This window comes from Phoca vitulina, unplaced genomic scaffold (genome assembly GCF_004348235.1).
Source record: "Phoca vitulina isolate PV1807 unplaced genomic scaffold, GSC_HSeal_1.0 scaffold7, whole genome shotgun sequence".
In the NCBI taxonomy this organism is placed as follows: Eukaryota; Metazoa; Chordata; class Mammalia; order Carnivora; family Phocidae; genus Phoca; species Phoca vitulina.
In genome coordinates, this window is record NW_022589710.1 from 47,479,177 (window position 1) to 47,493,700 (window position 14,524).

A 14,524-nucleotide genomic window follows, 5' to 3' on the forward strand; every position below is an offset into this window, starting at 1 on the left:
TCAAGGGAGCCGCAGGGCATGCTGGATATTGTAGCCTTTTCCCCTCCGCCGTCAAGCATGTTCTGGACGGGACACAGAACTCCTTGACTACAGCTCCCAGAAGTCCCAGCTCACCGCGCCTACGTCGTTTCCTTTACTTTTAGCGCGACCTTCCGAGGTTATCCAGCAGGTTACTCAACAAGACTACAATTCCCATGAGGCTCAGCAGGGCCAATTCGGAGGCTAGGGAAACAATGAGACGTATTGTTTGTGGCCTTACAGGTGATGAATGCTTGTATGAGCGGTTGTATTTCGGGCCCCTTTAGGGATAACCCGAGGGAGCCTGAAGGAACTCTAGAAGAGGCATAAGCTAAGGTCCGATGAGGTGGAACGGAAGTACCTGGTGAGAGTGAGGAGGAGCCGGAAGTTAAGGCGGGGAGGGGCGGGGGGTGGAGGGAAAAGCAAGCCAGGAGGTTCTGCAGCCGCTTCTAGTAGTTTCCAGGCGCTGCCGGGTGGCTGGGACCAGGCGGTCCTGAGGCTGTGGCTGCTCGGGAGCTGGTGGCGGTGCGACAGGAGAGCCGATGGCCAAGTGGGGTGAGGGCGATCCACGCTGGATCGTGGAGGAGCGGGCGGACGCCACCAACGTCAACAACTGGCACTGGTGAGGGCCAGCGGGCCAGGCCGCGGGGAGCGCTCCGGCCCCGCCAGGGTTGCGGGTCCCTGGAACCTTGGTCGGAACAAAGCTAGGGCCCGGGGCAGCCCTGCCCGGAGAAGGGGGTGGGTTCTCACTCTGGCAGGGGTCCGTAGTCCCAGGTCCCTCCACGCACCACCACCTGCCTCTGTTTCAGTGTTTGGAGGGCAAGGGGGCGACGGGGAGGGCTGCACCCAGAGGAGGGGTTCCAGAGATACGAGAACATAACCTCCTAGCCGATGCATCCAGCCTGAGCGGGGACATGCTTCCCACACGTGGCCGGAGGAGTCAGTGAGACCCACACCGCCGTGGATTGTGTTGGGAGACTGCCGGGTTAGGCTCGGGGCTGCGGGGCTGGAATTGCTATTTTGCGGCTTACCGGTGAGATTCAGAGTCAGTCCTAAGAGACCGCTGCCTAAGTCTAGAGGGCAAAGGTTTGGAACGTGTTCTGCAGGTGCTGAGAGCTCAGTGATGCTGAAGATGCCATGGCCTCTCACCCGGAACTATTCATTTGGTTGTGTAGTAACTTCGGGAACTGCCCCTGGTTGCCGGGCAATCATAGTTTTATAACATAACCACTTTTAAAAAGCCTCCTCTCCTTTATGAAATTAAAAGTATTTCCTTATCTTTTCACTCCACTGAACTCGGTTCACACTGTCTTTACTGTATTTTTACTTTGTTGCAGTTCTTTTCCTGCTGGTTTTTCTACTGTTTAGTACATTGGGAGGCAGAGAGTCATTTTTCTTCTCTATGTCTCAGCCTGCCTGCTCTCCTCTTAACATACAAAATGTTTGATCTAATTTTTGTTTGTTTTGAAGCCCTGACTTACATTGTTTTCATGGCCATCTAGAGGACACAGAATGTGTAGGGGATTTCTAGCACCGCCTGAATTTGACAGGTCAGAACACTGTGCTAATGAGGTCAAGATTATCAGTGTATTACTTCCTGGACTTGATAGCTAAGTACTGCATTCTGCGGCCCACTCTTGTACTCCTGACCTCAGCAAGATGGTCACAGTTTTCCATTTGGTCAAACGGGGGCGCCGTATTTAAGTGTCAGATACTGACCCTAGCACCATCATGCTGAGAAAGGAAAGCATAATTTTCCATTTGACTTGTAACCATTCCATGCAGCCATTGTCTTTATTGACAATATGGGATTCCTTGTCTTCCTAAAAGAGGATAACGCGTTTGTGGATGTACTGGAGTGGGACTGATCTTTTCAAACTATTTGTCAGGCCTCTTTTAGCCTTGGATTCCCTTGAAAGCAGTCTATCTTTCATTTGGCTGCTGGTCCATAGCGTTATTTCTGTTTTGCAGGACAGAGAGGGATGCTTCAAATTGGTCCACGGATAAGCTGAAAACATTGTTCCTGGCAGTGCGAGTGCAAAATGAGGAAGGCAAATGTGAGGTGACAGAAGTGAATAAGCTTGATGGAGAGGCATCCATTAACAACCGCAAAGGCAAACTTATCTTCTTTTATGAGTGGAGCATCAAACTAAACTGGACAGGTAAGTCTATGCCAGGCTGTTAGGATAAACGTTAACCGCATTTTGATTGACCTGTTAAGGAGCCGCGGAGAGCAGTTTGGGCAAAGTTAGGAATTCTTCCAGGGAGACAGTGCTGCTTTGGAGTTCCATAGCAATCAGTATTGGGTGCCAAAATTTCTCTGCTGTTCTGGGACACTAAATGCATCTCCTCTCTGGCGGAGTGGGGGTGGGGGGGGCGTCTCACAAGTCCCCACCAGTGAAGCAGTTGGGTCACTGAATCTTTGGGCCACATAATATGTTAGGACATTTTATATGAGGTAATATTTCTCAGACTAGCTAACTTTTATCTCTTGGGTGATTGATTTAAAGGTGGGAAGGGGGATTTTTTTTGTCGTGATCTTTTTTTACTTTCTCCAGTGTGAATCTACCAGTTTCAATGACTATGCTAATGAAGTTTGTATGTGACTATAATTTGGGGCAGTTTTATTCTCTAGTTTATGTCCCTTCTGTGATGGTATTGGCAAAGAATTAGAGCCATGTATATGCCCCGCCTAGATGGTCCTAATAGTTGGGAGGCTGAATTTTAAAAGGCACTAAAGCTAAAGGAAGTACATGTAGGGGGCAAAGCATAAAGTAGATTTATGCTTCAATGAGCATTTCTCAAGTAAATGGTAATAAAGAAGGGAAAAGTAAATCTATCTGTTCATGACTTTAAAAAAAAAAAAAAAAACTAAAGTATAGTAGCTGAAAGGACCCTTAGGTGTCCTCTTGCCCAGCCCTCTTTTTATAGATTGAGAAGCTGAGGTCGAGAGAAGTGAAGATAAATGTCTTGTTGGTTAATTTTGAAATATAGTCAGTTCTGCTATAACGTCACCCATGTGTTCTAAAAATCACCATACTGTGCGAAATTGCTCAACCAAAACCACAGGGCTTATAGGGAAGACGGGGTTAGGGACAGGACACAACACCCAAAACCTTCATTGGTGAGACGTTTTTTAAATGTAGAAATGTAAAAATTGATAGCACAGTTCTACACATGTTAGATGGGAAGATATACATTAAAAATACAGTAAACGTGCCGCTTTACCTTGAAAAAGACCCAAAGTTCACTTGTGAAAGTGGGCATCAGAAGGGTTGCAGCATGCAGGTTATTGTGAATTGGCGGAAGGAGGGTCAGCTGAAATCAGAGGGAACATTATAACACCAGTGTGGGTGGCTCGTAACACAGGGGGAACTGAGGTTGCTAGTAGATAAATGTTTGGGAAGTGCGTGTCTGTGTATTCCTGTGCAGCTCCTTTCAGCTGGGTGCAGTTTTGTGTGTGTTCACCTAGTGTTTCTCATGGAAGAAATCCCGTATTAGCAAGCATGACATTCATGCTGTGATCAGATTGTCCCCTAATATGTCAGTCACACTGGAACAAACTTCATTTTCAGAACAAGCATCTTAGCAGAACTGACTGCCTTGATTATCGACCCAAATTCTCCCTGGCAGAATTCACGCTAGTGCCACATCCACATAGCTCTTAGTCCGCTACAGTAATAACACAGTTGGTCTCAGCAAATTTAATGAGGAAAGACGTTTCTTCTGGGGAAGGGGGGGAGGGCTGATTGCATCTGGCATTCTCTCAGAATAAAGAGGGTCAGTTCAGTATTTCAAAAGAAGTATAAGCAGAGGAGTAGGTAGGACTCCAGAGCAGACTTTGCCTGCAGGAGAGACTAATGACATTGCGTTGTTTTTGACAGGTACCTCTAAGTCTGGAGTGCAGTACAAGGGACATGTGGAGATCCCCAATTTATCTGATGAAAACAGTGTGGATGAAGTAGAGGTTTGTGCTTCCTAATTCCTCATCTGAGTCTTCCACATCCTTTATTCTCAGATGAGAAAAATGACCTATCATTCAAGATGAAAGCCCAGGCTGGGTTCCAGCCTTCAGAACCTCAGTCTGCAGATGATTTTCTAGGTCTGTGATGCCACTGGGAGCTTCCAGCACAGCTGGTGCTTATTTAATTACTCTGTTTTAGCTAGTAACTTGGGTTCTAACGTTAGCCACCATGGCTTTGGCAGAGAAAACTCGAGAAGGAGCACTCATAGGGATTGGAAAAATACCCCAACCTTCACGCATTTCCTTTGGAAATGTCAGCGGTTATCTGATTGCGCAGCACCCACATTCCACATTGTGGGTGCCCCTCAAGTTATTTACCACCTACTTCTGATCTTTCACTCAGATTAGTGTGAGCCTTGCCAAAGATGAGCCTGACACAAATCTCGTGGCCTTAATGAAGGAAGAAGGGGTGAAACTTCTAAGAGAAGCAATGGGAATTTACATCAGCACCCTCAAAACAGGTATCCCTTGAGTAGTTATGTATGCCTTGAGGAAGTAGTCCCCCCGCCAACCCCCGGCCATCAGACTGCTGAGTAAGGGGCCTGACAGACCTTTCTTTGCCAAATGAATAAAGATTTTGCGGGAGGGGGCTTATTTCATCTCCAAGTCAGTCTATAAACTCAGTAAGGGAAAGATCTAGAGATGGGTTGTCTGATATTGAGCTCTTGAAATGTGGCTTAGTCCAAATTGAGTTGTGCCATGAGTATAAAATACAGTGGGTTTTGAAAACTTGGTACAAAAAAAGAATGTGAACGATGAGTAGCTTTTTTATATTGATAACTGTGAAATGATAGTTTGGAAATATTGCGTTCAATATATTATTAAAATTAATTTCACTTGTTTGTTTTAACGCTGTAATGTGGCTAATGTAAAATTCTGTGTGAGGCTGACCCTGTGTTTCTGTTGGACAGTGCTGATCTAAAGACTTGGCGTCGCCTAGACTCACTGAGCACAGCCCTGGCCTGTCTTTGATGCGCATTCGCCAGGGACACTTCGGGGGTCGTTAGGTAGCAGTTAGCTGAGCTCTCCCCTTAGGATTCCACTTCGGCCCGTGTGTTCTGATCTTGGTGTTGGAGCACATAGCAGGGCTGTCGGGGGACCAGCGTAGAAGGGCCACCTCTCCTGGTGGGAGCACTTGCTCTGGTACCATTAACTAGCTGTGGTTGCTCTATAGAGGAGGCAGAGTGGGGAAGGGGCTACGTCTGCATCTGTGGGCGTCTCGCCCTCTTGAAGTCATTGCAAGTGCCACTACCGTCACTCGCTCCCATCCAAAGTAGGTCTCATGTACATTTGACAAGTTGTAATGCTTCTAATGGAGTCGGGTTCAAGACAATCCAAGTTAACACTCTGTCCTGCAGCATACGCTCAGATACCTGTCTGGCATAGACCAAAGGTAAAGGCATGAAGTAGATAGACTCTTTCTCTGTTGTTACCTCATTCTGGGACAAGGTGGCCATGTTTGTCAAACTCTAAAGAAGCCCCAAATCTCAGCTACTGAGAAATAACTTCCAGGAGCGGCGATTTTATCTTTTCAGAGTTCACGCAGGGCATGATCTTGCCTACGATGAACGGAGAGGCTGTAGACCCAACCGGGCAGCCAGCACTGAAAACTGAGGAGCGCAAGGTAAATAAATGCTGTTTCCATGTGCTTTTCTCTCTGACCTTAACCTCCAAGCCAGAGCGGCATGTGATCTGCCCGTGGTGCTTTTCGCAGTCCGCAGTATGTGGTTGTTTGTCCCTTTTCAACTTGGTTTTTATTCATTTAGAGCAGACCCCTAGAGCAGATGGAAGCTTTCGGGGCTTCCGAGTTTGACTCTTGATTGCATTTAACACCAGTTAGGAGGTTATGAGCACAGGATAGGGTTTACCTTATATATGGCCTCGATATTCCTTCTGACTGGGGTGTTGCTATTTCCAACTTTGATACTGGACGTCTCCTGAAGGTATTGGGCTTAGGTCACTACATTCACCTGTCAGAAAATTGATTGACTTCACCACATTTGCAGGGCCAGCAAATATTCTTTGTGGCGATGGAACGTGTGTGGTTCAGGCTCAGCACTTGGTCTGCTGCCCTGTTGCCCTTTTGTCAGCACAGCAAAGGGAGTCCCGGGGGGGATGTGGCTGCTTCCAGCTATTTAAGCACAGACTTTTTCTTTGAGAATTACACTGAGTGCCTCAGAAATACCTCATGATTTGCCACGTCCTTTGGTCAGTGGGGTTTTCAGTGAGTATCTCCTTCACAACAACCCGGAGTGTTGTTTTCAGTGGGAATTGAGGATATTCTGGGCAAGTCCCCCTCCTGACTGAAACATCCATACACGTCCCTCGAAGCCTCTGGGACAGTTATCGCTAGAGGTAGAGACGTTTGTGAGGATGAATAACAGGCCTGTCCTGGAAGCCATGTTAGTGCAGGTTTCCCCATCCCTCTAAACCTTTTTCACTGCCGCCTCCACAGGCTAAGTCTGCTCCTTCAAAAACCCAGGCCAGACCTGTTGGTGTCAAAATCCCCACTTGTAAGATCACCCTTAGAGAAACCTTCCTGACCTCACCAGAGGAGCTCTATAGAGTCTTTACCACCCAAGAGGTAAGTGTAATCCTGTCCTTCAGGCCTCAGGGCATCTGCTGTTCTGGGTGACTTGGGTTGTGGGCACGTCCCCTGTGTGTGCAGAGCAGGTACTGAAAAGCAGATGTTGTGAGGTTTTCCTCCTACAGGCATGGAGGCAAAGGGAAAGCCCTTCTGTTCAACCTACACAGCAAAGTGGACATGCGTTCTTTTTCCTCCCGTATACTAGTTTTGGGTGGTGTGAGTGGGCACCACTGGAAGCATTCTTGTTAGAAAAGGGAATGGAGGGGCGCCTGGGTGGCTCCGTCGTTAACCGTCTGCCTTCGGCTCAGGTCATGATCCCAGGGTCCTGGGATCGAGCCCTGCATCGGGCTCCCTGCTCTGCGGGAAGCCTGCTTCTCCCTCTCCCGCTCCCCCTGCTTGTGTTCCCTCTCTCGCAGTGTCTCTGTCAAATAAATAAAAATCTTTAAAAAAAGAAAAAAGGGAATGGATCTGAAGGAATGGCACCCTGGATTCACAAAGCATTAACTCAAGTCAAAGCCTTGAGTAGTAGCTGTTCCTTTGTAGCAGCACAGAGTCGATCCTGGTCGTTGGGCAAAGGGGTGCCTTTGGAAATGAGAGCTGAGGTGTGCAAGGATCAGCGGGTCCCACTGAGAGGGACGTCTTCTTCCTACCTCCTTTTTTCCCCACAGCTCGTTCAGGCCTTTACCCACGCTCCCGCAATGTTAGAAGCAGACAAAGGTGGGAAGTTTCACCTGGTAGATGGCAACGTCTCCGGGGAATTCACTGATCTGGTGAGTGCCCGCTAGCCCCAGACCCAGGATGTAGTCTCTGCTCAGAAGAATATATTGTTCCTTCTTTTTTCAGCTCTGTAGACAAAATTGAATCTGTCCAGTTAGTAAAAGCTCATTTTTGATTTTCAAAAGAACGTTGCAGTTAAATTCTCTTGCTTTCCTCGGATTTTTTTCCTTAGTGGAGTAAAATTAGTTCTTCCTGAAGAGATCCTTTGTGGAAGAGGGGTCATATATATGGGTGGATGGTGGCTTTCCATTGGCAGCACTGAAATGTCCCCTGGGCACAGCTGACCCAACCCAGCTTTGGCGTAAGGGGAGAAGTGGGGCTGAGGTTGGTGCAGAAGCCACCAGTATGTGGTCCGTGGTCGTCCGCTCTGTGCCCCTCAGTGGTAGAGCCGCACAGATGGTAGACTCCGTCCGAAAGGCAGATGGCTGCTCCTGGTCAGCATCGGGGACGTGGGGCTCCACAGCACAGACTGATCTCCCTGATTACTTTAGGTCCCTGAGAAACTGATCGTGATGAAGTGGAGGTTTAAATCTTGGCCAGAAGGTAAGTACACGGATTTGCCCATGGCTGTTAGCTTCAGAACTCGTTCTTTTCCCCTCGTCTCAAATCCTGATGGAAACCCTGGATCTGACCCCTCCCTCCTGTCTTGCCTGTCCCCAGGGCACTTTGCCACTATCACCCTGACCTTCCTGGACAAGAACGGAGAGACGGAGCTGTGCATGGAAGGCAGAGGCGTCCCGGCCCCCGAGGAGGAGCGGACGCGGCAGGGCTGGCAGCGGTACTACTTCGAGGGCATCAAACAGACCTTCGGCTACGGCGCTCGCTTATTTTAGGGCTGGCAGCAGGGGGCAGCCCGCTCCCTCAGGCCAGCCCTCTCCTGACCGGGGCTTGGGACTCCCAGGATGGCACCATCCCAACCACTAACTTGGGGCTGGGGCCCCTTCCCTCCACGTATACCTGGGGTTTGTGCATGTTTTCTGCTGGGTGGGATCAGAGGGCGATTTCTCTTTTATGTGTACATACGCTAAATAAACGTAATTTAAAAAACGTGCACAGCTGGAAGCCTGTATTGATGGGGTGGCTGGTGTTCACAAGTTCCCTTGAAGATACTGAATTAAAGGGGAAAAAACAGACCCCAAGTTTTGTTTACATTCTGGCCAAGGGCAGAGAAATGAGGGAAGCCGGCTTCTCACCAGCATTCCTGCGGACTGCAGACTGGTACAAAGCCGCTGCCCGCCCTCACAGACGGAAGACGGGCTGGGGGGTGCTCCGGGGTAAAGCGTGCCAAGAAACCTTCCTGCTGGCGGAGGTGGCATCCTGGGCTCTCCTCTCTGTGTGGCCTCAGAACTCCTCCTGCAGGAACAGGTGAGCACCAGGTGCTGCTGTGAGCTGTGGCAGAGGGGAACTGTGGGCCTCAGGGTCACGGCTCCGGCTTCCTGAGCAGTTACCAGGTACCGGACGCTAAGTAGCCCCCTGGCGTTAGCTCATGTGATCACCATAGTAGCCTTGGGGAAAAGATACTACCAGCATTTTCTGTTGCATAAGAATCTAAATCTTGCTTTTCTTCAGTAATATCCCAGACCCTGCAACTGCCATTCAGCAGAGTTGAGGTTGGGAACAAGGACTGTAACTTGCAGGGCCGGTGCTTGAGTCTAAACCACTGTCTACTGCCCTTGTCGCTGGGTTCATCCCCTCAGACAGCTGCTAGTGTGCCAGGCATCCCTCTTGGAGTAAAAACTTCAGGCCTCTTACTAGTCCCAGAAAGAAGAAGACATGAATGTTCTTATTAAAGAGTATTTTTTAAATACCTGGTTCCACTAAACAGGTTTACAGAGCACTGACCAAGTAGCAGGGATATGTTCAAATGGGGCAAGAGAAGCCAGCTCTCCCCCACCCCCGAGCTGGAGAGGGTCACTTTCCTAGACCAGCCCTGCCCCGGCGTCCTGCGTCCCGCGGGACTTGGGGCCTACTAACCCAGACACTCGGCCTCCTGCAGGCACAGCTATTTCCTTCATCTATTTTTGCCTCTTTTGTTAGGTGGCAGCGGGGCTTGCAGGCTAATCCTACCAGTGTGACTTGGCCACAACATTGTAGTTAAAGCAGAAAACCAGTATTGATGGGGATCATTTAGACCGCTGAAAGCTACTTTTGGCTTGAATTACTCAAAGGAGTGGTGGACGGAACTAATTCGCATCTAATTTGGCATTAGATCTGCCTCCTGGGGGTCCAAAAAGATGCCTTTTGATAAAGAAACCTGGATGGTAGCTTGAATCAAATCTAGGGGCCCCTCCTAACAGACTCCTCTTCCTCAGAGACCAGTGACAAAAAGCCCTTTCATACCTGGCTGGAGAGTCAACCAATTCGATACAGTTCTCGAAAAAAATCTGAAGCAGAGATCACAAACACCTTAATAAAAACAAAAGCATCGGGCAAATCACCTGCCCCATGACACGCTCAGTGACAGTTCACATCCCCAGTGCTGACAATGACTGTTCCAGGTTCTACCACTGCCATTTTACTGATCACATTTTTGAGCCTAAAAAGCAGAACGACAGAGCTAAAAACATAACTGTGGACTTGACTGGACTTGGGTGGAATTGTGCCCCTTCCTAACAGATGGGGCAAATTCTCTCTCCTGTATAATGGGTACAATAGGTACCTTATCAGAGCATTAGAGAGGACACATAGAGAAGCACCGGCACTTGGTGGCATCTGGCAAACATCCCCTAATAACGGCTGGGCTCCAGAGCCCAAGCGTCTTCCCTGGAGCAAGAATATTTTGAAAAGCTAGTTAATTGGCCAAATTGCAAATCATAGGCCAAGGACTCACCTCACTCAGAATCACCTGGGGGAACCTGTTAAATTCAGCAGATTTTATGGACTCCGCCCCTAATTGATTCTGACTCAGTGTGGGGTGTAGCCCATGTTTAATAAATACCGCAGGTGATACTGAGGTCAGGATGCAGTTTGAGAAGCACCCCAACCCGTTAAGAAAATCTAATTGTAGGGGCGCCTGGGTGGCTCAGTCGTTAAGCGTCTGCCTTCGGCTCGGGTCATGATCCCAGGGTCCTGGGATCGAGCCCCGCATCGGGCTCCCTGCTCCGCGGGAAGCCTGCTTCTCCCTCTCCCACTCCCCTGCTTGTGTTCCCTCTCTCACTGTGTCTCTCTCTGTCAAATAAATAAATAAAATCTTAAAAAAAAAAAAAAAAGAAAAGAAAACCTAACTGTAATGGAGGAACCCAAAGAAGCACATTTGGGACCTTTTTGTGACTAACGGGACAAAGGCTCTGACACGTTCTGTCTTCCAGCAGACAAGGGAAGTCAGCAGGATCTGGCAGGGTTCGTACCACTGGTTGTTTTAAACCCTGGCAAGAATTCAACCTGACTGGTCTTGCCTGACCTAGGACCCTTTAGGAGATACACCAGACAGAGGAAAACGGGACAAACCATCCTGGTGACTGGGCGGTGGTGGCGTTCATGCTGGATGCATGGCCACAGAGGGCTCCCGGGCTTTGGGACAGGAAGAACAGCGAGTCAAGACATTGAGCTCACCAACACTGGACCCGAACAGGGGGAGGGGGGCCTCTCCTGGGCCTGGCACTGGCCATGCCTGAAATCCTCCCTTTAACAGGGTCAGGGACCTCTCCATCACTGTTTCTCCCCACACACACACCTGTGCCCTGAGCCCGCAGCCACCTGCACGGCGCCTCTTTCTCCTTTGTCGAATTTGAATAAACACCATTTTACAGCTGACCTGCTCTCCAGCCCCTTCAAGGCTCCTTTCCAACCCCCTTTATCTTCTGTCATCTGTGGCCTGACATGGTAGCAATTTCACCTGTCACTTAGATTACAGATCAAAAAAGTGGCCAGCTAAACTCAGTTTGGGTAATAGACAACCACTAGGTACAGATTAAGTTTAGACAATGTGTTTAAGTGTCAAGTTATATTAGAGAGGAGGGGAATTAGCAGATTCCTATGAAAACAGACTGTGGGATGTCTTTATCTTCTTATTTAATAAAAAGTTTCTGCTGGGGCACCTGGGTGGCTCAGTTGGTTGGGTGGCCGATTCTTGATTTCAGCTCTGGTCATGATCTCAGGGTCCTGAGATCAAGCCCCCTGTCGGGTTCCCCACTCAGCATGGAGTCTGCTTGGGATTCTCTCTCCCTCTCCCTCTGCTCCTCCCCCCACTCTCTCTCTCTCTCAAATAAATAAATTTGAAAATTTATTAAAAAAATAAAGTAAGTAAATAAATAAAAACAGTTTCTGTTAAAAGATAATTAAAATATGCCTGTGCTAATAATCATGTCGATTGCCCCAGACAAGAGAAGGGGAGTGAACTTGGATCCCATCTGGTGACGCGAGACCCGGCCCTCTCTGGCCCTGTAATATTTTAGTTGCACCGCAGTATTTTTAGACTGTGGTCCAGGACCAGACTAATAAACTTACCTCTAGGTGTGATGGTTATGGAAACATCTGGCTCTCTGAGCGTCTCCAGGTGGTGGCTTGGGACACATCTTGTCTCATCCTACTTCCCGATATGTCTCTGTTCTTCCCCAAGTGCCAGGAGGGACAGTGCAGTGTCTGGTAAGAGTACAGGTCCACTTCTGTCATCTTACAGGTATAGTCCTTTGGGCAACTCTGCGTCGGATCCCCTGGGCGCAAACCACTTCGTCTGGAGTGCATGCCATTTATCGCTGACTTAGAAGTCCTCCCGTCCCCAAGAACTAGCGAATGTGCCCCTGAGGTCCGGCCAGCACCTCCCCGCCTCCCAGGCAACGCCGTACAAGTGTGAGTAGGGATAACTCACATCTACATCCAACCTCTGCACTCCAGGAGCCCCCCCCACCCAGCTGGGTGAAGGAGTCACAAACACAACCATGGCTTGGGTTGGGCTGCAAACAGGGCTCCCTACACGTCTGCTGAGGCTCCCAGTTCTTCATCAGACAGAATTTGAAAATAAAGTGCTTTATTCTGGAAGCCCCTGCAGCTCACGAAGCTTCTCCTCTCGTTTGGTCTTTATGACAGCCCTGCCAGGGCCGTCTGTCCCTCGCCATGGGCTAGAAAACATGGGCTCAGGGGGCCACGTGCCCTGCTCAGTCTGTGGCTAGTAAGTGGATGAGCAGTACTCCCACTACTCCATCTTCTGTGACCCCGAACAGACCCCCGCCCTGCAAGGAATATAGGATGGGAACACTGTTCATCCCAGCTCCTCTCCAGGGGTCCACTGGGCCCACAGCCCTCCTGTAGCTCTTACCTGGATATTGGGGTTTGGGGCACTCAAGTCTGTGTTGGCCAATGCTGGCAGCTTCTGCAGCTCAAGCAGCAAGGAAGTGTCCTCCAGGGTCCTGGGAGGGGCCGCCTTTTCTGGGCTCAGGGCTGCCGGCTCACTGAGAGCCCGGCGCCTGTGACGGCGTGGCCCTGCCTGAAGGCCCTACGAACCCTGCCAGATCCTGCTGACTTCTGGGGAGCAGTGGGTTCCCCTCTTCTTCCCTAGGAGAGCCAGGATCTGGGAAGGCTGATACCTGAAGGAGAGAGAGGGGGAGGGAGGGGTGATTGGGATCAGGGCTTGCCCCAAGTGGACTTGAAGAGGGGGATTCAGGAGCCCTGGGGTCTGTCCAGGTCACAACCCCCCCCCCATGTGACTATGTATCCGAACATACCTGCTTTACCACCTCAGAGGGTGAGTGAGGCCATGTCCACAGACTGCTTGGACAGACGGTGCCCACATGAGGCATGACAGGGGGCTAAATCAGGTTTCTACACATGGAAGAGACACAAGCCAACCTCCTCATTTTACAGATGAAAAAAACTGAGGTCTAGAGAGGGAAGCATGTGTTTCCAACTGCAGTTAGCAGACCACATGCTCTTGCCTGGGGAACAGACAGCGGGCCTCCCAAGTCAGGGCAGGAAGGCCCAGAAAGGCCTACAGGGAAGTGAGGGCAGACCTGGGCTCTCCCCCAGCAGGCTCCCCGGCCACTCGCCCTCCCAAGCCGTCCAGGTGGGGGCTGTATTCCTTATCATCCCTGACCACTGCTACCTTCCTTCCTCCAACTGCCCACCTGGGGCCCATTCCAGGGGCTGGTACGGCTGTCTGTCTGCCAGTTAATTCTCTCCACCGGCCAGTGCCCCTGCGGGGTCCACACCCGGACCGTCCCTGCTTCTGCTCAGATAGTAAGTGAAAGACCCTGGTTGTCTCTGACTCCAGCTGCAGCCCTCACCTGCTCAGACAGTGGGACACTAGGGTGGCCGTCCACCTACTTGCAGGCTGCAGCCATTACTCAGGTCTCCACAACAGGACGGAAAGAGCACTGTCCAGAGCTGCCTTTATGAGCCTCAGGGGCTGGGAGCCTGTGGATCCTGCCCCACTCAGTCCACAGCTTTGACCCCCTCTCCCACCTCCTACCTGAAACGGTGTGAAAAAACACAGGTCTGGATGGTCAGATCAGCTTGGGTTCAAATCCCAGCTCTGCCTCTTACTAGCTCATTCAACTTGATCTGCAAAATGAGGATAATTCCTACCTGGAAGGATTGTCAGAATTTTATTTATCAAACATTTCCCCAGCATCTGTGTGCCAGGCAGTTTTCTAAACACTTAATCACTCATGTCATCCTCCCAACAACCCTCAGAGGTAGGTGCTAGCTATCATCCCCATGGAAATGGACAATGGAGGCTAAAGCACAGAGAGGGCAAGTAACTTGCCCAAGGTCACACAGACATTTAGTGGTAGAGCCTGGATTTGAACCAGACAGCCTGGGCCCAGAGCCCACACTCTTCTTTTTTTTTAAGATTTTATTTTTAAGTAATCTCTACACCCAACGTGGGGCTCGAACCCACAACCCTGAGATCAAGAGTCACACGCTCTACCAACTGAGCTGGCCAGGCGCCCCAGAGCCCATACGGCTACCTGTTATGCTCGGACAGTACAAGCAAGAGTGTGGAGAGTCTACTTCACAAATCAGAAGCTTACTCAGTCTAGTTTCTCACTATGACTTTCTTTCCTTGGGTTGGAAAAGAGAGTCAGAACCTTCAGTCTCTCCCCTTTCGCCTCTCCGTGCAGGGATCCGCAGACGCCCGGTTCCAAGCCTCCTGCATTAATCGCGGTGGGAGCCTGGCCCTG

The 14,524-nt window shown here is 49.9% G+C and overlaps 1 protein-coding gene and 1 non-coding gene across 3 annotated transcripts; one reads left to right on the top strand and one right to left on the bottom strand.

The window, feature by feature from the left end:
* Positions 1-245: 245 nt before the first annotated feature.
* AHSA1 (activator of HSP90 ATPase activity 1) lies at positions 246-8,454 on the top strand. Of its 2 annotated transcripts, none has more exons than XM_032405691.1 (9): positions 246-382; positions 1,990-2,180; positions 3,903-3,985; positions 4,386-4,503; positions 5,578-5,666; positions 6,498-6,626; positions 7,298-7,399; positions 7,898-7,949; positions 8,067-8,454. In XM_032405691.1, exons 1-9 carry the CDS (start codon positions 360-362, stop codon positions 8,237-8,239), a joined length of 960 nt encoding a protein of 319 aa, XP_032261582.1. In that variant the 5' UTR covers positions 246-359; the 3' UTR covers positions 8,240-8,454. The 2 variants fall into 2 exon arrangements, with proteins under 2 accessions (XP_032261582.1, XP_032261580.1); XM_032405689.1 differs by lacking the exon at positions 246-382 and adding an exon at positions 406-640.
* Positions 8,455-14,216: 5,762 nt separating this feature from the next.
* TRNAK-CUU lies at positions 14,217-14,289 on the bottom strand. Its single transcript has one exon. It is a non-coding gene; the product is annotated as a tRNA-Lys (tRNA).
* Positions 14,290-14,524: the final 235 nt, after the last annotated feature.

Excerpts from the sequence above, each read along its gene's own strand:
- AHSA1 (XM_032405689.1), top strand. The coding sequence starts at position 561 with ATGGCCAAGTGGGGTGAGGGCGATCCACGCTGGATCGTGGAGGAGCGG. Across the intron at positions 641-1,989 it reads AACGTCAACAACTGGCACTG|GACAGAGAGGGATGCTTCAA; the intron begins GTGAGGGCCAGC and ends TCTGTTTTGCAG. Across the intron at positions 7,400-7,897 it reads CCGGGGAATTCACTGATCTG|GTCCCTGAGAAACTGATCGT; the intron begins GTGAGTGCCCGC and ends TGATTACTTTAG.